This window comes from Pelmatolapia mariae, linkage group LG8 (assembly GCF_036321145.2).
Source record: "Pelmatolapia mariae isolate MD_Pm_ZW linkage group LG8, Pm_UMD_F_2, whole genome shotgun sequence".
Lineage (NCBI taxonomy): Eukaryota > Metazoa > Chordata > Actinopteri > Cichliformes > Cichlidae > Pelmatolapia > Pelmatolapia mariae.
In genome coordinates, this window is record NC_086234.1 from 12,267,051 (window position 1) to 12,290,894 (window position 23,844).

A 23,844-nucleotide genomic window follows, 5' to 3' on the forward strand; every position below is an offset into this window, starting at 1 on the left:
ATGCTCTGATGATTCAGTAAGGACATCTCCTGATTTCATCTTCATGTTTCCCTCGCACCACATATCCAAACCAATATCATGACCCAGCAGCTTGTACGGCTGTGGCTCCAGCAAACATCAGCTGATACTAGAAAGTAATATTAAATAAATTCTAGCAACAGCTTATCAAGCTTAAACGTGTTGCTGTTGTTCATTCACTGTTTTCCTCTTTCTGGTGGAAAGTGAGCGATAAAGAAACAAGAGAGACGGGACTTGCGACAGAAAAGCCGATCAGCTGATCATTGAACAGTTTCATGATTGAAGTAGCAACAGGAGAGGGAGTGGGGAGAGAAGAAGAGGCAGCTGTGCAGCGTAAAGGCAGAATAACTTCATCTTTGTGTCTTTTTTCATTCTAGTTAAAGTACATGACAAAGCATGTTCCTTGTCACCTCAGTACAGAACTTTAAAGTTTGACCTCCTCGGCTGTAATTGGTCCAGCCCAGAGTCCATCATGACCAATTGGCCAATCCACCACCTTTCGTTGTTTATACCGTTACAAAGTCATAATAATAATAATAATGATAATAACAATAATGATAATAACAATAATAATAATAAACATCAGCCCATAAAAACGAAAAATCACCTTCGGCGGCCGATGGCCATTCCAGCTATGGCTCCATTTATTTTGGTTGTTAAGCTTAACATGGGAATGCTTTACAAACATTCAGAGATGAACTTACACACTTGCTTTACTTCTCTGGGATAGCTCTCTCGGAGATGAAATGTCGGTTTGGACGCACGAAGCGAGGCTCCAAATCTTTCACCAGACTGCCAACAGGTCTCGCACACCACAGCCGCTTTATCACGTGACGCATACTGCTCCGACGTGCTAAGGTCATGAGCTGGGTTACGCCATGTTGCAAGTTTTGTGAAAGTGCTTTTGATTGATTGATTGATTGATTGATTGATCATACTTTATTCATTCCAAGGGAAGTTGGGTTAAGGCTGCCAGCCGTGCCAGCGCCATCTTACCCCTCCAACCATACATACATTACACAAACATCACATGGTGAAGACAGGTCAGAGGGGTATAACATGGAAAATGCACAACATGAGGAAAGATAAGGAGATAAAAATAACTCCCCCCAGAATGAGCTCCAACAGGGAGATCAGTTTGAGAACAGAAAAAACACCTCTGCACATAGCACATGAAAAAACTCTTAATACACCAAAGAAACACATGACAAGCAACAGCCAGTGTAGACAGTGCATCCGGGCCTGCAGCATTTTGTCATAGTTACATCACATTTTTTATTTCTCCCCGATATCCAATCCAGTAATTTAGGTCAGGATCGGCCGATACTGATACTGTATATCGGATCGGTCCATCCCTAGTTTTTACTAATCTTCTGGTTCCAGAAAAGATTTGTCCATCTTCATCAAAAATATTTACAAATGAATTTAACCAAATATATGAGTTGTTAGTATTAACAATAAATTTCTGACCATTTAGTCTGAATTGTGAGACATATTGTCCGAGGTTTTGCCTCTGAGCCTTGTCATAGCCGGAAGGTTAGCAGTCAGCAGAAATGAACGAGTAAATCTCTTCCCATTTCTTCTCCATATGTAAATAGACATTTTCTTTTGAGCTTCAATATGTGCAGCAAACAATGCACATAACCTATTAAATAACCACATTACCTAAATAGACTTAACATACCATACAGATATTAACGAATTAGAATTTATTAGTCTTATCACTCAGCAAGAATGCACTGCAAACTCGGTAACATCAAATTTGTCCAAAAACTTGACAGCAGACTTAACCAAAGCTGCAAATTCGACAGTTTTGTGCAAAAAGCAGATAAGGATTTCACTTTAAAATTAACAAACACTCACAATGGCTTAGAAAATCAAGTATCCACGTCAATAAAGTGCTAATACTTACCTATTTTATAAATATGAAAACGGAGTAGCGTTAAATCACAGCTGGTGTTCTGACAAACCATCCTACTTTGGCAAACCGTCCTGCCGCTAGGATAATTTTACGGTGACGTCTGAGAAATCCTCCTACTTTGGCAAACCGTCCTACCAGTAGGATAATTTTACGCTGGCTTTTGACAAACTGCCCTACTTTGGCAAAACGTCCTACTGAAAGAAAGTCTATTTGTCAAAAGAGTTTAGATAATCTTCTTTTGTCTAAACTTGTTTTTGGTTTTTTTGTTGCTAAAGCTCTCGCAGTTTCTAGTTGGGCATTGTAATGCTTTTTGTAAACATCTCCTGCCCCCATGTGGCCATTTTAATGAATCACATCACCAGGTGCTCCAAACAGTTCCTGTATGCCATGCTGTCTGTTCACAAAGAGGTACTGCACACTTCTCTTTAGTTTTTTCTCTGCACATGTGATTGAAATCTTTGGCCCAGCATAGCCAAAAGCCGAAGCTTTTCTTTACTGGTCTGAATGGTGTCTGTGAGTTGGAGCCTCTGGCTGTTTTTCTTGATTCAGAGTTGTGACAATGAATCAGTGTTTGGAACCTGCTGCCTTAGTCCATAGCATTGTAAACATGAACGCACAGAAAGAGGCGAAACTCGGCAGGCGCACAATACCACATGCCAATCACAGCAGCATGTCTGCCGGAGTTTCTGGGATACACTGGTTGGTCACCACGGAAACCTTGTCTGCCTCCAGTTTAGCCTCTGAAGAAGGGTGCTGCTATGTCTATGAGGTCCAAAGCATTATGCAACAGACGAACTGGCATGGAGTTAAATAATCCTCTCCTGGTTTGATGTCTTGCTTGGTAATATGTATGAAGCACCTTGAAAAACATTTACACTCAGCAGGCTTTTTTTAACAGTTCCCCAAAGCCCCTGTAAACCGAAACAGTGACTCTTTGTTTATCTATCTGCAGGATTATGCAAAAACTACTAGGCCAAATTTCATGAAAATTGATGGAGAAGTGGAGAAAAAGAGGCAAAAGAAGATCCTAAAATATTGCATTTAAAGTTGCAGAATAAGCTCTTTAAGTGTTCCTTCTGTTTATTTTTGTTGTATTGCTTTTTATCCCCACTTTTGTTGTTTGCCTTGTGTAAAGCATTTTGTAACAATGTCTTGAAAAACTGCTATACATAAGGTATTATTCATAGGTCTTTATAGCAAGTGTGTAGGGCAAATGTTCCAAAAATGAATCCCATAAATTCCATTCCATCATTAATTCCATAAAAAAGCACTCTACACATTCAGTTCAGCACCAAAGGACATGAAGAAAAGGTTAGCATTGGGTAATTACTTATAAAGTAAAATCTGGAAGGAATTGCATTCAGAAGATGAACCTGGTATCAAAATGATGATACAGAGGAGACGTTTCATATGCCCTAACTTGCTTGGGCACCTTACTGATAAAACCCCATGAAAGTTTATCCAAAAAGCAACGTAACTGGTTGAGCCACCACTGGCAACAAGAACTGCTACAAGGTGTTTTTGATAATTGTCAATGAGCCTTTCACATTGCTGTGGAGGAATTTTAGCCCTCACTTCTTTGTAGAATTAATTTAATTCCACTTTGAAGGGTTTACAAGCTTAAAAAGCCTGTTTAAGGTCATCAGATCATGTTCGGCTACATAGCCTGGGTGCGCTTGAGCTTTAGGGCACAAAGTGATAGCCAGACTTTGTCCTTCAGGATTTTCTGGTAGGGAGCACATTTAATGGTTCCATCAATTACAGCGAGTTGTCCAGGTCCTGAAGCAGCAATGGAGCACCAGATGATCACACCACCACCATGTTTGACTGTTGGTGTGATGTTCTTTTTTATGAAATGCTGTGTTCGTTTTATTCCCGATGTAAGGATGTGACTCAAACGTTCCAAAAAGTTTAACATTTGTTGCAGTGGTTTTCTCCTTGGAACTCTCTCATGGATGCCATTTTTGGCCATTGTTGTTGAGCAAGTCTTAAGATGTTATTCTGGGTTCTTTTATGACCTCCTTGATGAGTCGTCGATGCGCTCTTGGAGTAGTTTGGTAGGGCAGCTGTTTGTGGGAAGGTTCGCCACGATTCCAAATGTTGTCCAAGTGTGGATAATGACCTATCATGGCTTTGTAACAGTTTCCAGGCTGATGTCATTGACTTCTCAGCTGTTCCCGCATGTCTTTAGATTATGGCATGATGTGTTGCTTTGTGGGTTCTTTTAACCTACTCCACTTTATCAGACATCATCTGTCTAAGTGATTTTTTGTTTCAACAGTTCTAGCTATAATCGGTTTTCCAAAAAAATATGATTGATCACGATTAATTGACTATGTGCACGAGAAAATGCTTCCTGGTTTGAGACCGGATGTGGGGTTGTACATTTCCGGTAGCTTTACTTTGCGGTCAATCGCTACTGCGAAGATATGCTCCAAAATCATGTCCAAAACACGAAAACGGAAAGATCGCATTAAGTTACAAAGAGCAGAAGGTGGGAACACTCACCACTGTTGTGTCATAAAAAATCTAATGATCAATTTTGACGTTTAAAGAGTTTAGATCGATCAGCTGTTTACATCACTCAACACAAGCAGAACTGCATTACAGAATCAGAAGACACATCGTCCACATTCAGAAGCACATCTATGTATAGTGACTGGTCTTATGATTTAAACAGGCAAATGTTCAGCATTCAAACTACAGGTGAACAATAGTCACACCAGATGTTTCCCCATTATGTCGATATCAGCTAGTCAAGTACACACCTACACAGCATGTTAACAAACCGTGAAAAAAAGCCACACAAAAAATGAATGATTGCTGGTAAGGGTTTCTATACATTAGTATTTACGAAGGGTATGTTGTGACTTACCTTCAGAATTACAGTGGTCCCTCGCTATAACGCAGTTCACCTTTCACCTCGCTGTTTCGCAGATTTTTTAGTGCAAGTTTGCATGCTTTTTTTTTTTTTTTTTTTTTACATCACATTGTGTCCTGCGTCCTGATCCCTGCAGACGATCTCCTCCGTGACGTCTCTCCTGTACAGTACACAATCGCCACATCGATCGCTAGCAGTGTGACTCTGAAGTGCAGTACTGTATGTCCACGATGTCCATGCGTCAAAAAATAAAACTGGCTACTTGATTTCACCTATCGCTGGTTATTTTTAGAACATAACACCCACGATAAACGAGGGACCGCTGTTTACAGATACTGAGAAATATAACATTTGAATCCCTTTACTCTTTTGAGAAAAAGAGAGGCGCTGGGGAAAAAATATCGACAAGTCGATGAACATCATTTACAGATATATTGGGTAAATGCCCAAGACATCTATAGAAATGTAAATCGCCGCTTGATTTATTCATTTGCTTAACTTGTTTTGGACCGTAAACAGGGCGCGAATAGGACACCGGAAACAAAGCTCCCCACAGGAGTTTCCGCACCGGAAGTAGCATATGCTAACGTGCACATAGTCAATTAATGATTTAACAAGAGATGCACTTCTTGTTTCACACGGTGCCAGGCAGGTTTAGTTAGCTTTCATCCTTAAAAAACATGAAATCGTCATTTAAATATTTCCATTTTTTATTTGCTCAGGTTATCTTTGTCTTATATTAAAATAAGTTCCATGATGAAACATGAAACATGTAATTGTGACAAAAACTGAGAAATCAGGAAGGGGTACAGCTGTTTTTTGCAGGACCGTGTGTGATAAGCCATTGTATTTATGAAATATTAAGATAACTCAAAAGACCTTCTTGATAGGAAGGTAGAATTTTGCCTTAATTAAATTTTTTAAACAAAAAAAAAAAAAATCAACTAATTTTGAGGGATTTGATGGGAGCCACTATGGAGGGAGCCTTTAGTGATCCATCTAGACGCTAAAAAGCTATAATATTTTGTATCTTCACTATTTGAAGAGCCATTAGTTGAACCCAAACATAACTCCAAATGAATGAAACCTCTAACTCGGCAGCATCATTTCATCAGGTAAAAAGTGAGACTGTGTCAGTATTAGCTAAAAGGCTTGTCTGAATCAACATGAGCTCAATAATCATCTTAAGGTTTTTCATCTTTGCATATTTTATGTAACAGGAATTAACTTAGCGTGTTGACCTAAAAGGACAGACAAGCCTACTTTGCATTAGGCAAACAAACCATCAGCCTGTAGTTAATTAAAAGGCATGTTAGTTAATATGGGACTGATAACAGGTCACCTCTTTTTGTGGTGTAAACTGGCACGCTTTGTGTATTTCGCCAATGACTCTGAATAGGGCAAAAAGTTTTCTCCCTATTTTTAACTTTGTATTCATCTTGATGTCGTTGTTAGTATATAAAAGTCACAGAGGGGCTACCAAAAAAGTTTAGTAAGATGGCTTTTAGCTGACCTGCTACACAGTGCTGCAGTTTTACATCATCCAAACATGGTGATGGAAGCATTCCATATTTCCACTAGGTCAACACACAAATCAACATGCTGACATACATTCACAGCAACGTTTCATTTAGGTCAGGACTGACAGGCAGTGCTCTAAAAAATAAGCTGTGTGTTGCAAAAAGAGCTGTTCGTTTTCTTGCTGCTTAAAATAACAAGAAGACTAAAAGCTAGTCATAGTATTCGTTTTAATGCTTTTTCATTGCAGTGATGCAAAGTGTTGAATGCAAATGCAGAACAATAACATATTAAAACACCAATCCCAGTTTTATTTGAATGATTTCAACAACTTTCTACAATGTTGTTTAAAAAGAATTAAATCATAGAGAAACCCCATAGAGAAACCGTTTAAAGTGCAGCTGTTTTTTTTGATTATGAATAAACTGTCCCCAGAGAGGTCCTAGAGTGCTTGGAAAATTGGATCTTTTGATACTTCTCTGTCTTAAGACAAAGATCCATCATTTTCTATCATTGCTGTGATTTAAAAAGCTATTTCCACTTACAAAAAAAAGAAAGTCATCCAGTAAACTGTGATTGTGGGAGCTTCTACTCTAGTTGCAGTATCATGCTGATTCAATAAAAAAAAATAATTCATATCTGTCTTAGCCAGTCTGGTTAAATATTTCAGTCTTATCATAACTTCAATATCTGGGTTGGAAACATACTCTAAAACGAGGCTTTTTTATTTTTTCTTCTCTCCAGATTGTAATGCAGCTGGTGCGTCTGCTCCCTGATGGCCACAGGATGAAGCGGGAGGTGGACATGGCCCTGGACACTGTCAGCGAGACCATGACTCCCATGCACTACCATCTGAGAGAGATCATCATCTGCACTTACAGACAGGTACACCACATTACTCTGTCCTAAAGACACAGGGCATCCATTTTTAGTGAAATAGATCCAAAACATTTTTTTCTTTTAGGAGGCTAAAACAAATCTACAAAAATGTAGATTTGTGTGCTGTATTGATTGTCGGTGCAGTTTTGCATGTGCTCCCATAGATGGCAGCACAAACTAGTTTTTATAGCTTCACCTTAAACCCCGCAGAGATGAATGAGAGGGATCCACTGTGCAACTCGGTGAACTTCCTTTCAGGTCTTAATGGAATTGAGTGGGACCAGAAAAGGCAGGAAATGACAATATTATGAGCTCTTTATCTCTTGATGAAGAGTAATGGTCCACTTGGTGTAAGGTTGCATATCCTGTGGCTCTAATCTGCTTTCATTGCTACTTGCATTGAATGCCTTTCAAGAAAAAAAGACCCTTTAAAAACAAGAAATAAGGAGAAAAAAAACAATATGAAAGGTGTTCCATGCAAAATATAAAGAAGACAGAAGCAGTTTGTAAAAGGGGTTTCAGGGTCAGTCCTCATGCTGTGCTTTAGCTATTTGTAATGCAGTCAAATCATGGTGCCTTTGTGCACTGTCAGCTGTTCTCTTCATGCTGGGTGCACTCAGTCCTGTCTCCACATTTTCAATGGGCCTCGTTGTCCGATGGAATCTGTCTTTCACGTGTATTCTCTGCCTGCTTGTCACTCTGTGGTGTCAGGCTCCACGGGGGAAAAAAAAAAAAAAGATTCCCTTCAGCTCACTTTATAATCGTTTGGATCAATGTAATTGTATATTTGGATTGAACTTAGTAAAAGTGCTCATTGTAATTGAATTTGCAGTTTAAATTTGTGAGGTAATAAAACTTGAGAATAAAAAAAAAAAACAGGAATAAAAACAATGCATTCGGCATGTTTGTTAGCTCTCACGTATAAACACAGTTGGTTAGAAAACTCTACGTCATAACTGTAGCTGCTGATCATGTGGGCACACTGCTAAAAAGATGTCCCTCGGGGCAAGAAACTGCAGTCACATTTTAAACAAGGTCCTTTGTTAGCCAAACTTATTCAGAAGAAAAAACAACTGAACAAATGGCTGCAGGATTTATAGCCCTGGACTGAATACTAACACATCCTGCAGAGTAGTGGGCAACGGGGTTTTTGGAGCAGGTACGGGTTTATTGAAATGAACCAAAGAGACTTCAGAACTGACTAAGTGATGGTCAGAGCTACATAAAAGAGTAAAGAGCAAATGGTATTTGCATTTCATGCACACTATATACAATTATAGCCTTTTATATTTTGTTTTGTTATGCTTTGATTAGTGTACTGGTTTTAAGTTTTCTGCAGGTACTTTAGTATCATACGGTGTCATTGTCACAGGAGTAAATGATGGCCAGTCTGAAAAAAGAACCAGAATGTTGTTAATCAGATTTATCCTGTAGAGCTGCCATAGTGGACCTCAGATTGGCACTGTGTTCCTGTTCCAGCGTTTTTCCTTCTGCCTGAACCAGCAGGCCAGGTGATAAACAGTGCCAGATGTGGCTAGAACTGGCAGGCAGCAGCAGACTAAAGAGGGGGGAGGGAAGGGGGGGACCCCCCTTCCCAAAACACACACACACACACACACACACACACACACACTCTCTCTCTCTCTCTCTCTCTCTCTATCCTCACCTCCCCCTCTCTTAAAGCACCCTCCTCTCCTTTTGACAGTGGTTGGAAAATATGTCTTTGATAGAGAAAAACTATATTTACACTGGGACACAAACCATTCACCAGCTTACAGAGGGGCCTGGGAAGAGGGGTAAGGAAGGTGGGTGGGGGCTTTGGGGGGAGCAAAGGCAAAGGGGATGTCTCTTCTCAAAGGGCCTGCAAAACTGCTTCTGCTGACCAGACTTGACCCCAGGTTGCAGATGCATTCTGCAACATCAGGGTCAGTGCACTCCAGAAGTTTCCCCCTCACTTCCTCTGTCTTCTTCTTCTCTTCTTACTTATCTCGTCTCGTCTCCTGCACTGAAATCAGCTGCTGTGACCTTGATTTTTGTTGTCAAGCTTAGTTTTTATTAGAAAATCACCTCCAGCAATTTGTGTACACTGGAGTATACTTCAGTGTTGTTCTGTGACTTTGTGGAGCTATTTGGATTTAGTGGGGCTTTTTTTTTTAACAATTTGTTTATCACTCAAGAATCATTAATTTATATAGTCAAGATATAATTTCTGTCCACCCTCTGGCTCTGTTTGTTTGTTTGCCTGTTGTGGGCTGCATCGTGGTTATGTGCCTTATCTCCGAACCCCATTTCTGCCAACGGTTATACAGTCAGGTCCATAAATATTGGGACATCGACACAATTCTAACATTTTTGGCTCTATACACCACCACAATGGATTCCAAATGAAACGAACAAGACATGCTTTAACTGCAGAGTGTCAGCTTTTATTTGAGGGTATTTACATCCAAATCAGGTGAACGGTGTAGGAATTACAACAGTTTGCAAATGTGCCTCCCACTTCTTGAGGGACCAAAAGTAATGGGACAGAATAAGAACCATAAATCAAACATTCATTTTTTTAATACTTGGTTGCAAATCCTTTACAGTCAATCACAGCCTGAAGTCTGGAACACATAGACATCACCAGACGCCGGGTTTCATCCCTGGTGATGCTCTGCCAGGCCTCTACTGCAACAGTCTTCAGTTCCTGCTTGTTCTTGGGGCATTTTCCCTTCAGTTTTGTCTTCAGCAAGTGAAATACATGCTCAATCGGATTCAGGTCAGGTGATTGACTTGGCCATTGCAAAACAGTCCACTTCTTTCCCTTCAAAAACTCTTTGGTTGCTTTTGCAGTATGCTTTGGGTCGTTGTCCACCTGCACTGTGAAGCGCCGTCCAATGAGTTTTGAAGCATTTGTCTGAATATGAGCAGATAATATTGCCCGAAACACTTCAGAATTCATTGTGCTGCTTTTGTCAGCAGTCACATCATCAATAAATACAAGAGAACAAGTTCCACTGGCAGCCATACATGCCCACGCCATGACACTTCCACCACAATGCTTCACTGATGAGGTGGTATGCTTAGGATCATGAGCAGTTCCTTTCCTTCTCCATACTCTTCTCTTCCCATCACTCTGGTACAAGTTGATGTTGGTCTCATCTGTCCATAGGATGTTGTTCCAGAACTGCGACGGCTTTTTCAGATGTCGTTTGGCAAACTCTAATCTGGCCTGCCTGTTTTTGGGGCTCACCAAAGGTTTACATCTTGTGGTGAACCCTCTGTATTCACACTGGTGGAGTCTTCTCTTGATTGTTGACTCTGACGCACATACACCTACCTCCTAGAGAGTGTTCTTGATCTGGCCAACTGTTGTGAAGGGTGTTTTCTTCACCAGGGAAAGGATTCTTTGGTCATCCACCACAGTTGTGTCCCGTGGTCTTCCTAGTTTTTTGGTGTTGCTGAGCTCACCAGTGCGTTCCTTCTTTTTGGGAATGTTCTAAACAGTTGTTTTGGCCACGCCTGATGTTTTTGCAATCTCTCTGATGGGTTTGTTTTGTTTTGTCAGCCTAATGATGGCTTGCTTCACTGGTAGTGACAGCTCTTTGGATCTCATCCTGGCAGTTGACAGCAACAGGTTCAAAAAGCAAACAGCACACTTGAAATGAACTCTGGACCTTTTATTTGTTCATTGTAATTGGGGTAATGAGGGAATAACACACACCTGGCCATGGAACAGCTGAGAAGCCAATTGTCCCATTACTTTTGGTCCCTTAAGAAGTGGGAGGCACATATACAAACTGTCATAATTCCTATACTGTTCACCTGATTTGGATGTAAATACCCTCAAATAAAAGCTGACAGTCTGCAGTTAAAGCATGTCTTGTTCGTTTCATTTGGAATCCATTGTGGTTGTGTATAGAGCCAAAAATGTTAGAATTGTGTCGATGTCCCAATATTTATGGACCTGACTGTATGTCTCAAGTTCATCAGTTAGCTCTTCAGTCCCATGCTTTACCTTTCAGACCCAAGACTGCAGGTTGCATAGCTTTGTCTGATTTATAGGTCCAAGCAGCTTAAAAGAGTGACGTCACAGAAAATGTTATCACCGAGGATCACTAAACTCCACCCACTCCATTGAGATGGTATTAAAGGGAAAGAGGACTGAGTGGCAGAATTGGAGATTGTCCAAAAACCCAACCCCTAATCCATTTTGTTGGGTGAGAGTTTCATTGATTTTTTTTCCACACAGGTGGTGAGAAAACAGAGATGCACAGAACTAGAGTGAATGAGTGGCAAATGTGGCTCCTTGTCTGTTCAAAGAAAGGCCCTCACGGTTTGGACGGGGCAATGGAAAAATATTTCTAGGGAGAGGAGATTGCTGTGAGGATTTTTTTTTGAGATAAGGTAGTGAATGTCTTTAGGAAAGAAGAAGGGGGAGTAACTGGCTAAATACTCCAAATTCGCAGAGGTTGAAGGGACCACCGCAGGCACTGACAGGAGGATTAATTTTTACTAAGAGCACAGGATTAGTAAGAAAGAAAGTGAAATAACTAGTGAGCTGAGGAGTCCTGCTGTAAGGTTAAAGCAAAGATTATTTGCTTTGGAGTTAATATTGTGCAAGTTTGCACTTCAACGTCACCTATCTCTTATACTCTTTTGGCTCAAGGGTCTTTGTGAACACATTTCTTCCCAATTAGGATTACCACTTGGCAAAAGTGGGCAAATTACAAGGTGGTGTTTTAATGGCCAGGAAAAATATTGGCAGGAATAGGAGCCCACCAGAGTCAGATGCTTAAAGAACTGAGAAGAAGCTTCTATTTAGATCCAGCGCAAGGTGGGAGGCCCGGAGGTTGTTTTTATTAATAACTTCCAGCTTGATTAATGACATATATTATTCAGCAGCGACTCTCCACAAAATTACAGATGTGGGTGACCTTATTGTGCAGACACTTATTCCAGAGACTACAGAGTTGAGATATAGCTGTGTAAATGTGTGGAGATACACACTAAGGTAAATAATGCATGTTTGGGGAGTTTCTGAAGTTGTTTGATGAGTTATGTGTGGCTGCTGTCCTTCACTTGCTATTTAGAAGCTGATTTATTTTTAAAGGATTTCCCACGGTTGTAAATAACTGCGCATCACAATCCTGTATATGTTTAAAGTGTTTATTAAAGTCTAGCTAGCAGCTAGGCCTGCTTTCATCAGTGGTTTTAATATAACCTCATATGTTACTGCCACTAGGCATTTATGTGTGTTGTTTATAAACTGAAGAGAGTAGACTGATTTTCACATATCCTCGCGAGTGGCAGCAAAGATTTGGCTGAGTGATTACTTTAATGATCTTCTTGTACGTGTCTCACTCCCTTTCAGCAGACTACACTCCCTTTAAATTATAATTCTGAGGTATTTATAGCCATACATACTATGGTGGGTAGAGTATATGCAGGTTTTTGTTCGCACCATATGCCGTGACAGGTGACTTCACTGATTAGTATGGAGGATAAAGTAATGAGTACAATCACCTGCTGCAGTGCGTCATCGAGGGAAAAAAAGCGAACAAGAAGTGAATGATTCAGCCACCTGAATTATATTCTCAGACTTTTTATAATTCTTATATTATTCTTATATAATTTTTGCGGCTTACTTGGATTTGTTCAAAGTTTAATTACATCTTTACTTTGTACTGTACTGCCCTGCTGTGTTTTGTAGAACTCTAATTCAAATCCAAAGCCAACAGGTTCTCCAGCATACTACCTGCAGTGATTGTAAATGTTATTTGCAACAGGATAAGACCCTGTAATCACAGGGTCTTTCAGTTTTCTGCCATTTTGATAAATTAGTCGTAAAGCCTTCATATTCTTTCACCTGCCAGCATCTGACTATAGAGTCTGTCTAAAGTCCTTTTAAAGCCATGAGAGAACACAGGAGGTAATTATAAAGAGAATGTACAGTGAGTTAGGATTATTTGTTCTGCCTCTACTCATGCACCACCTTTATCTGAACCAAAACTTGTGCTGCTGGTAGTGACAGTGTTTCTGAGGCAGACTTACGCTCTCTTACTCATGAGAAGCATGAACTTGGAATAGTTTCCCAGATTTTCCCAACAGTGTCCAGAGTTCATGTGGGAAAACAGCTCATATGACCTCCCATTAGATCAGCCCATCTACCTGAAATGCAGTTTTCAAGGATTATTGAATTGCATTAGGCTGATATGAATTGTCTTGATAAATATCAGGTATTCAGCAGAATGAAAGCGCACTGTAAAATGACCATAACTTTGAAACAAAGAGCTTCTTAAAAAAAAACATTTGTGAAAGAAGGATTTGTTGCCAGTCTTTGCATACACTTAAAGACAGACAACCATTTACACTCACACCTGTAGGCAATTCAGAGTTACCAATTAACCTAACCCCACTAACTGCATGTCTTTGGACTGTGGGAGGAAGCCAGAGTACCTAGAGTTTTCTGGCCTGATGGTGGAATTAAACTCAGGACCTTCTTGCTATGAGATAACAGTGCTAACCACCACACCACTGTGCTGCCTTATATTAGATAATGTTCCCTAAATTAACTACCACATTGGATATTACATCTATTAGGAGTAAACTGGCAGTATGTAAGATGATGCACAACATTATAGTGACTGTTGTTTTTCCCACCTGTTGTTTGCATTTCTAAAATTTAATATTGTATCATTATTTTGTTCTCCGATACCTGAGAAAAATATATGTCTCTTTGTATCGCCAGATGTTTTATATTTTTTCTCATCAGCCACCTGTTTGCTTCAACTGCCATTTCACACTGGGCAGGTAGTGTTAAGCAGTGTCGTGGGAACTGTGTGAGATGTGGAAACAGGCAGCTCACCCTGGTATTTACATGAACCAGCACAGCTTCTGTTTTTTTTCTCAGTCCAGCTAAAAACATAGGGTCAACAGAAAGCTGCGAACAGCTGCTGGGATTGCCCATAAGGGAGTTATTTCATTCTGTTACTTACCTACTGTAGCATTAAAAACGGATGAGCTAATTAGTTTCGTTGGCATACCTTATAAATACATCTTGCTATCACGGCCCAGCTTTTAACATAGTCTTTCTCTTACAAATAAAAACTGCTCAAGCAATAAATTGCCTTGTTGCTCAGTTAAATGCACTCTACAGTTTTACTGCGACAGGTTTGTTTAATCGCATAAGATCAATAATCCATGGGGGCTAGCCTGTTGTAGTAAATGTAAGATAGATATGGCTCTGTACTCAACATTCATGCTTTAGTTTGCTAACTTTACTGTATAATAAAGGTGGTGTTAGTGTTATTTAATTTTTCTTTCTTATCTTGCAACCTCGACCAAACACTGCAGTTATCTTGTGTGTGCTCATTTCATTTGCTCTAACAGAGATTATGCTCTCATGCTCTGCCTGAATTTACATGCTGATCAGTAACGATTATTACTGTTCAGCATGCTTTCACCCTGAATAACTGAACTACCCTCGTCTGCCCTTTGCCCCGACTGTCCCTCCAGTCTCCCTCTTAATCGGGGACAGTACGTCAGACCTGGGCACCGCACAGAGGGGTTACCTCCCCTCACACACTAAACCTGTCAATGCCTCAGGCCAAAAGACCAGGAATAACTGCCTCCAAAGCCATGCAAGTGTGCTTAAGCATGCTCCCAGTAGCTGTGGTCATGGTCTGTGTGAGCTCCAGCTCAGTCCCAAATCATTTCATCAGGAAAAAGTCCACCTTTCTGGCATTTACGCCATCTAGCTACTGGCAGTGAACAAACTGGGAACGCAGTTTCACTGCTGAAGTGACTTAAATGCCAACCATGTGGATTATGCAAGAAGTCGTTACTGGGTCGAGTTGCTCCAGGAATCAAACTTTGAGAATGCCCCACTGGGGAAGCCATGTTTCATACGCGAAGACAGTTGTGCAACAAATGAATGCAATGTCAACAATTGCACACCTTCTTCCACAGAACCATCACAATCTTCATAGTAACAAGCATTTTATACATGCTGGCAATTGAACTCAAATGCATTTCCTAAGGTATGGACATAAAATACGTTTAAGGCATAGTTCATGTGATTTTTAATTTAAAAAGGTTTGTTTAGTATGCTGGCCAGCTACACCCAGCTGGTCTGATCTCATAATGGCTCTTTGTTCCTGTAGCAGTCGTACATAAGAGTAAGTTTAAGTAGTGCTGCTGCAGACATCCTGTGGTTGCAGTTTAATAGTCAGATTTGCTTAAAAAGGTTCCAAAGTGAGTGAATTACCTGTGTGCCAGCCATAAAAATAGCCAATAAAAGTTACTCCTGTGCTTCCTTTTTTGACTTCTTTACAATAGCATACAATGGTTCATAGTTCATTGTATTCTAGCATTGTAATGTCCAATGAAAATGAACAATCAGCATGAGTTGTAAATGATGCGTATCATTCAAATCTTAACTCCTGCTCCTGGAATTTTCAGCATTCAGTGATAGGCTATTAACCGCACTGGTGAACTATAAACATTACACCGCAGTAGTAAAATTTGCTTCTAATAAGGTTGTAACCTTGCACGAAGAACAAAAAAAGAAGCCCGACAAATACAGATTATGAGTCATTGCAACAGTTACAGTGGCTTGCAAAAGTATTCGGCCCCCTTGAACTTTTCCACATTTTGTCACATTACAGCCACAAACATGAATCAATCTTATTGGAATTCCACATGAAAGAACAATACAAAGTGGTGTATACTTGAGAAGTGGAACGAAAATCATACATGATTCCAAACATTTTCTACAAATAAATAACTGAAAAGTGGGGTGTGCGTAATTATTCAGCCCCCTGAGTCAATACTTTGTAGAACCACCTTTTGCTGCAATTACAGCTGCCAGTCTTTTAGGGTATGTCTCTACCAGCTTTGCACATCTACAGACTGAAATCCTTGGCCATTCTTCTTTGCAAAACAGCTCCAGCTCAGTCAGATTAGATGGACAGCGTTTGTGAACAGCAGTTGTCAGATCTTGCCACAGATTCTCGATTGGATTTAGATCTGGACTTTGACTGGGCCATTCTAACACATGGATATGTGTTTGTTTTAAACCATTCCATTGTTGCCCTGGCTTTATGTTTAGGGTCATTGTCCTGCTGGAAGGTGAACCTCCGCCCCAGTCTCAAGTCTTTTGCAGACTCCAAGAGGTTTTCTTCTAAGATTGCCCTGTATTTGGCTCCATCCATCTTCCCATCAACTCTGATCAGCTTCCCTGTCCCTGCTGAAGAGAAGCACCCCCAGAGCATGATGCTGCAACCACCATATTTGACAGCGGGGATGGTGTGTTCAGAGTGATGTGCAGTGTTAGTTTTCCGCCACACATAGCGTTTTGCATTTTGGCCAAAAAGTTCCATTTTGGTCTCATCTGACCAGAGCACCTTCTTCCACATGTTTGCTGTGTCCCCCACATGGCTTGTGGCAAACTGCAAACGGGACTTCTTATGGTTTTCTGTTAACAATGGCTTTCTTCTTGCCACTCTTCCATGAAGGCCAACTTTGTGCAGTGCACGACTAATAGTTGTCCTATGGACAGATTCCCCCACCTGAGCTGTAGATCTCTGCAGCTCGTCCAGAGTCACCATGGGCCTCTTGGCTGCATTTCTGATCAGCGCTCTCCTTGTTCGGCCTGTGAGTTTAGGTGGACGGCCTTGTCTTGGTAGGTTTACAGTTGTGCCATACTCCTTCCATTTCTGAATGATCGCTTGAACAGTGCTCCGTGGGATGTTCAAGGCTTGGGAAATCTTTTTGTAGCATAAGCCTGCTTTAAATTTCTCAATAACTTTATCCCTGACCTGTCTGGTGTGTTCTTTGGACTTCATGGTGTTGATGCTCCCAATATTCTCTTAGACAACCTCTGAGGCGGTCACAGAGCAGCTGTATTTGTACTGACATTAGATTACACACAGGTGCACTCTATTTAGTCATTAGCACTCATCAGGCAATGTCTATGGGCAACTGACTGCACTCAGACCAAAGGGGGCTGAATAATTACGCACACCCCACTTAGCAGTTATTTATTTGTAAAAAATGTTTGGTATCATGTATGATTTTCGTTCCACTTCTCACGTGTACACCACTTTGTATTGGTCTTTCATGTGGAATTCCAATAAAATTGATTCATGTTTGTGGCTGTAATGTGACAAAATGTGGAAAAGTTCAAGGGGGCCGAATACTTTTGCAAGCCACTGTATGTACTCATATTGGGTTTTGCAGTATTGCCAGCTTTTAGGGTTGTCAGAGAAAGCCTTAATAAAAGCAGGAGTTATACTAGATCATCATTTCAAGAGGAAGAGAAAAATATAAATAGACAGAACAAGCAACGAATAGCAACGCGGCATACATTTCATTTCCTTTAAAAAAGGTTGTGGTGGCAATATCATAATATTTACTTGGTTGTCCTGTTTCAGTTAGCCACACGAGGGGAAGTATCTAAAATGTATATATATATATATATATATTTTTTTTTTTTGTAGTTTGTAGTCGTCCAAGTTTCAACAGTATTATTAAGGAACTTAGTGTATGTGCAGTCCTCATGAATTCTTTTCCATCAACGTTGAGGAATAGTGAGAAGAAAAAGACATGGGAGGTCACTTTTTGGACTGCAACCTGTCAGTCGCGTCTCTCAGACGTGTTGAGGGGAAAATATGTGGTTGTTCCTTGTTTAACTGAAATAAGTATGACCTTCCTGAAAAACAGGACACTGTCACAGATTATGGCTTCTGATCTATGTCCCTCTGTGCATCTTAAGGGTGCTCAAGCCCAGAGAAAGTGGCTGCTTTTACATTTTAAATAGTGATATGAATTTTTAATCCCTCTGCAGTGTGGTTAGCAAACAACGTGGTCTTTAAAGCAGCTTTGTGGCTCCCTAGCAAGGAGAAAAAACCCTCAAACATCAATTACATCAAAATACATTTGCTTTCTGTTGCTGACTAACATCAATGTAGAAGGTCATTAGTGGCTAAAAGTACAAATTTGATTAAAAGAACTCCAATTAGTTTGAAAATATTGAACGTCTGTTTAGCTGTAGCTTAACAACATAGCATTTTAATGCCTCACTATTGGGTTTGCATGCATAAGATATTGGGTAGCTCAGTAAATGATCAGTGTGGGAGTCACCACTTGTGTTGCCAGGCATGTGCACGTACAGAATGTACCATAATGGGTGTGGTTATTGTGGGCAGATATTCCAGTCTCTGAGTAGGCCCTGCTGATGAGCCCTGTCTCCTCCTGTGGCTTCTATAATCTCTGCTCCCCAGACGAATCATGCATTTCTGCTTGCTCTATTGTCAAAAAGATTGACCTTGCTTAATCAAAAGCCTGTTTATTTTAGATTCCTTTCTTTAGTTCTCCATCATATTAGTTCTGTTTTTAAGGTGTAATTTGGGGTTAAATTCTTTTGATTGTTAACTATAACTGTTATAAGTTCAGTGTAAATGTCAAGTGCAAATATCTGTATTGTGATACAATTAAAAATCCTCACGGATTGTGTTTGATTTTTAAAGGCTAAATGGAAAGACTGGATATCGATATATATATGTACAATATGTGGCTTGAAACTGCTTAAAAGCAGTTAAAACTTATGAGTGACTGGAAAAAAAGGAGGATTAGAATCTGTAGAAACCATTAACATAAAGGCACCTTCGTCTCCTCCTCTCTCTGGCTGCGGCATGGGTTCTTTTCTGTTTTAAAAAAAGAGTTTTTCATATTACGTTGATCCAGTCCTGAGACTGGAAGCCGAATGATGTATAGCTTTGATCGTTTTGCCATGGCCAAACTGGCAGAGGCGTTCTGGATGGATGCTCAGGTGTTCATAAAAAAAGTGCAAGTTAAAAAAAGGTTCTGAGGCTCAAGCAGCCTAGAGGAATATAAAAGAAATGCATTCATATACTTCTCTCATTTTTACATCTACTGGAGGATGAATAAGCTTGGTTTTGAAAAAAATATACCCACTGACCACTTTGTTAAGTACACCTTTTCAGCTGATTGCTAATGCTGAATTTTTAATCAGCCAATCACAAGGCAGTAAATCAAAGCATTTAGGTATGTACACATAGTTATGACAACCTTTTGAAGTTCAAATGCTACATTAGAATTAAGGTCATTTAGTTGATTTTGAACGTGAGATGTTTTTTTATGCTAGATAGACTTGCCTGATCTGCTGGGATTTTCCCTCAGAAACCATATCTAAGGTTTACAGACAATATTCCAAAAATATGAGAAAACATCCAGTGACCAGCCGATCTCTGGGCAATAATGTCGTGCTGATACTTGAGGTCAGAGGAGAGTAGCCAGACTGCTTTGAGTTAATAATAAGGTAACAATAGCTCAAATAACCAATGTATAACAACCCAGATCTGCAGAAAAGCATCCCTAAATGCACAAGGTTATATGAAAGATATCATAAAAACTAAACCAACCAATAGGCTTAGAGCAGATCAAAAAGTTATGTAGTTACAATGTTACAACTCAGATATCTTATAGGACATATTAATTGTTATTCTAATTAGATCAAAGTCTAACATACCAACCTACCTTACTCATTGTAGCCTTGTGAGCATTATAACTAACATATTAGGTGTAAAAACATGCTTTGTGCTCATGTTTGACTATGAAACAACCTCTAGTGAATTCTAGATGGTGGCATCTGAGAAAAGGCAAGAGCAATAGATCTTACTGGGGATGACTTTCTAATGCAGTCTCTTTTGTGTGTATGTGTGCTTATCTACACAGACACACACGCCACATTTGTTTGTGTGTATAAACAAAGAGCCTAGTTTGGTGCAGCCCTGGTTGTTAGAGGACATGGTTTGGATACCCACAACATTGTGTAAATCCTGGAAAGCTGGAGCTTTGTTGCGTGTCCTCATATTGTTTCCTATGTATTTCCTGGCTCTACTTCTACTATAAAAAGAGAACATAAGACTTCTTTGTCTTAATTTCTGTTAACATACATTTTCAGTAAGCTGTGCCAACAACTTTCAAGTTATCTTTTAAAACATTCACCTGGATGGAAAGCAGTTTTGTTAAATTGCTGTCCGCCTCTGGTTTAAAATCAGCATGTGCAGCCTGCTTGACTTTGAGATGTCTGTGCATTGAGTTGAGAAGCCGTGTGTAGGCTGCCTGTCCACTTTAGACAAGGTAGAGTTTGGCTTAGGATTTGGGTGGGAGGTGTTCTTGTAGAATCTGATGAATGGCTGTTTGTGCAAACTTGCGTGGTGAGGGCCAATATGGATTGGCCTTTTTACCCCTCCAACCCCATCAGCTGGTAATTGGCACCATATGTCAGACAGGCAGACCTCTCCATAATATGCACTTCTCAGCTTGGTCCTTACCCATATGAGTCAAGAGACAGGTCAACCTTCAGCACTGGACTCCCAAACTAGATAAGTCATGCTTTATTAAAAGTTAAAAAATATCAGTGTACATATTTTGTTTTGCATGTTTTCTGCTGAAAATGGTCAAAACCCACAAATTTAAATGTTTCACTCTTCACAAACCAGCCTTACCATCATGACTTGTAAGCAGCTGTAACCTAGAAACAAAACCCCTAAAATATATTAGGTGTTTACTGTTTGTATGATATTGAACAACTTCAATGTGTGAAGTCATTTGCCTTTAACATGCTCCGCTGGTAGAATGGCCGCCAGTAAGACTAGATTAGTTGGTCACGCTTCAAGAACTATGGATGATGAAGCATCCTAGCTACAGTCCCACAGAGGCCGATGGCTCAGTCCTTTTGGTGTGTTCAGGCCTGTAAATGGACGTTGGAAGACAACTATCAGGACGACATATCCAATAATTGCTTTTCTAATCCTCTAGTAAAAGGGAAAAATCATTTTCAAACTGCTTGATGTTTTTGTCAGGGTTAAGAGACTGTATAGCATGCTGGCCTGTGAGGTGTCAGTACTGTCAGCGCATTTTTGCCTGAGAGATTCACGGCAAGAGATGGACAGAAATTGCTATCACCCTGAAAAACCCTGGCGGGCAAAATGTTAGTGGTTTGATAAATGAATAGCACTAGCTACACAGTAATTGACTTGCCTGTCAGCCTGTGTTTGGGTGTAGGTGTGACTGGAGGTGCACATTATCACTGTGATTTTAGTCTTTAAGCAAGCACAGATCCAATCATTGCTGCCTCGTGTTGTGTTTACAGTCATGAAAACATGACAAGATTTTCAGATTGACAATTTGACCCTTCGTCGGGAACCTGGGATTGCTCAACATCTGGAACACTTTTATACCAAACCTTATGAGGCACAGTATTTCTTTTTACACAAGACATAGGCACAGGTCAGGCAGCATATTTCACATGTTGGTGGCATAACTACAGCTGGAGGCTATGACGCTTATACAGGGATTATTGTGAACCTTTGTCTGAGCCTCGTCTGATGTGTTAGAATTAAAAACAGAGACAGAAAAAACGTGTCTGCTGTTGTATTAAATCACTCACAATCACATATCAGAGAAATCGAACTGATATTCTGCAGTGCACGTTTCACTTCAGACAATGCAAAAAGAAATTGCTGCATAGAACTGAAGCTGCCTACAGCACGCACCATCTTTCTAAAGTATAAAGCTAATAAGAGAGACAAAGAATAAAACGCTGAAATCACAAATGCTGTAAAACACAGGGATTACTTTTATGAACTGCTTAATGCTCCTTTAAAATTCAACACATTGTTAAATTGATTGATATGCCACTTAAAGAAGAAATGTAAGACATCTGACTCAAAAATGTTAAGTAGGTGTGGTTACAGTGCATTTGCATCCACTTCAAATGTTTAAGAAGCAGAGTGTGCGCTGTTCAGCAGTCAGATTACCTGAGAAGTTTGGAGTTGTTTTGCTGAGACTTTGTGCATGCACAGTGGTGAAGTGGCCTCACAGTGAGAAGGTTCTTTTCTGGCGTATGCTCCCAGGTTTCTTCCCACACTGGTTAAGACACACTGGTTGGGTAAATTGGTGATTCTGAATTGCTTGTAGGAGTGGATGTGAGAGTGTGAGGTTGTCTGTCTTGCTGTAGTAGCACTGTTAACCCTGTGATAGACTGCTGACCCATCCTGGGTGAATGACTTACTGAGTAGTGGTTTGCAATAGATGTTTTGATAAATATTGTGGCTATGTTTGAGTCATTTTTAATGTACTGCACCCACATCTTGCCACGTGCAGCATCTCTATCCTGAATAGTGTATTCCCACCTGCTTCTCTTTTGGATTTTAATTACAGGTCTTATTATTTTTTCTTGTGGTGTTGGTAATTATTATTTGACATTTTTTGCCCTCTGGTATAGATTTTAAGTTGTGGGTGCTATTACAATTATTAAAAGTGTTGAGGAAATTTCCTATTATATTACACTTTTCTTTGATATACTTAAACTTTCTGCAGAGTAACACAAAACTACAGCCCTCATTTCTTTATATTTTGCTAGAATAATAGGAGCCAGGTGCAGTGATTTACTGAAATATGTGCAAACACACATGGAAATAAAGTATATAAGACAAAAACAGAATTTGTACAATTTGAATAACCTTGAAAGTCAACATTACAACTAAAGAAATGGGAAGAAAAGTGTTTTTCTGACAGGCTCTACTAACAACCTAAAGATAACATTTAAAATTGGTTGTTTGGCGTGTTGTCTGTTATCACAACACTGGTTCATCCGTTGAGTTCGGTGCCCTTTTTATGCTTGAATGACTCATAGATCATTGTTATGTGGTTCATAGTGTTATGCGTTTTTTGTTGTTGCTTTTTTCAGGTATGTTCTAGTGACAGTGGATTTGGGTATGCATATAGTGTGTTTTACATGCTGTACATCCATCTAACATGACATAACCCAATAAATTCTTATTATCTGAGGTACTAGCGCTGAAAAGACCTAGATAAGGCACTTCCAGTCATGCAGTTAACTGTGTGTCTCCCTTGTGAGTGTTTGTGCAGTGATAACATTTTTTAAACACTTCTCCCACTTTCACATTGTCCTCGCTCAGAAGTCTGCTCAGCCAACCAGCATTCCTGGACTCTCTCAACAATGGTATGTGTTTGGCCAGTCTCCCTTCTCATTCAGGGCTGAGGAGCGCTCAGGACATTCATTATCGCACCTCAGCAGCTGGTTGAATTATAGCTTTAACCTCTGATAGTCCAAAAGGGCTGACCAGTCACCTCCTTTGTTCTTAAAAACCAGAGATAATCATGTAATTCTCAGTTACACCCCTTTTTTCTAATGCCATCAACTCAGAAGAAATTTTTCTACTTAACGTGCAATAGCTGGAGAATTTTAAGAAACCTGACTACCTTCTTCTCAACAAAGCGAGCAAGAAGTAGTTCTTAGTTTAAAAAAAGAAAAATGCTGAGCAAAGAGTAAAGAATTGTCCCAGAAGCTAAAAATGTTATATACGCAAATCTAAAACGTTCAAGACTGACTTGTTTCCACAAAAAAGCTCTCTTTCTTTACCACAACCTTTCCAACATTGTCTTCTGATGGAATTTCTGATCGTGCTCAAGAGGCCGTTGAACCGCACACATGGCTCTGCTGATGCAGACAGACAGATGGCAGCCAGCAAATTAGAGCTCAGGAGATTGTTGAGGTGTGAATTATGTAATCCTTGCAAACTGAGCTTGT

At 40.0% G+C, this 23,844-nt stretch overlaps 1 protein-coding gene across 5 annotated transcripts in view; it reads left to right on the top strand.

The window, feature by feature from the left end:
* Positions 1-23,844, top strand: part of pald1a (phosphatase domain containing paladin 1a) — a 64,330-nt gene that overhangs the window by 20,963 nt on the left and 19,523 nt on the right. For all 5 annotated transcript variants that reach the window (XM_063481975.1, XM_063481977.1, XM_063481976.1 and 2 more), the window contains exon 18: positions 7,083-7,223. In XM_063481975.1, coding sequence (XP_063338045.1) covers positions 7,083-7,223 — 141 coding nt within the window. The remainder of the gene's footprint in view (positions 1-7,082; positions 7,224-23,844) is intronic.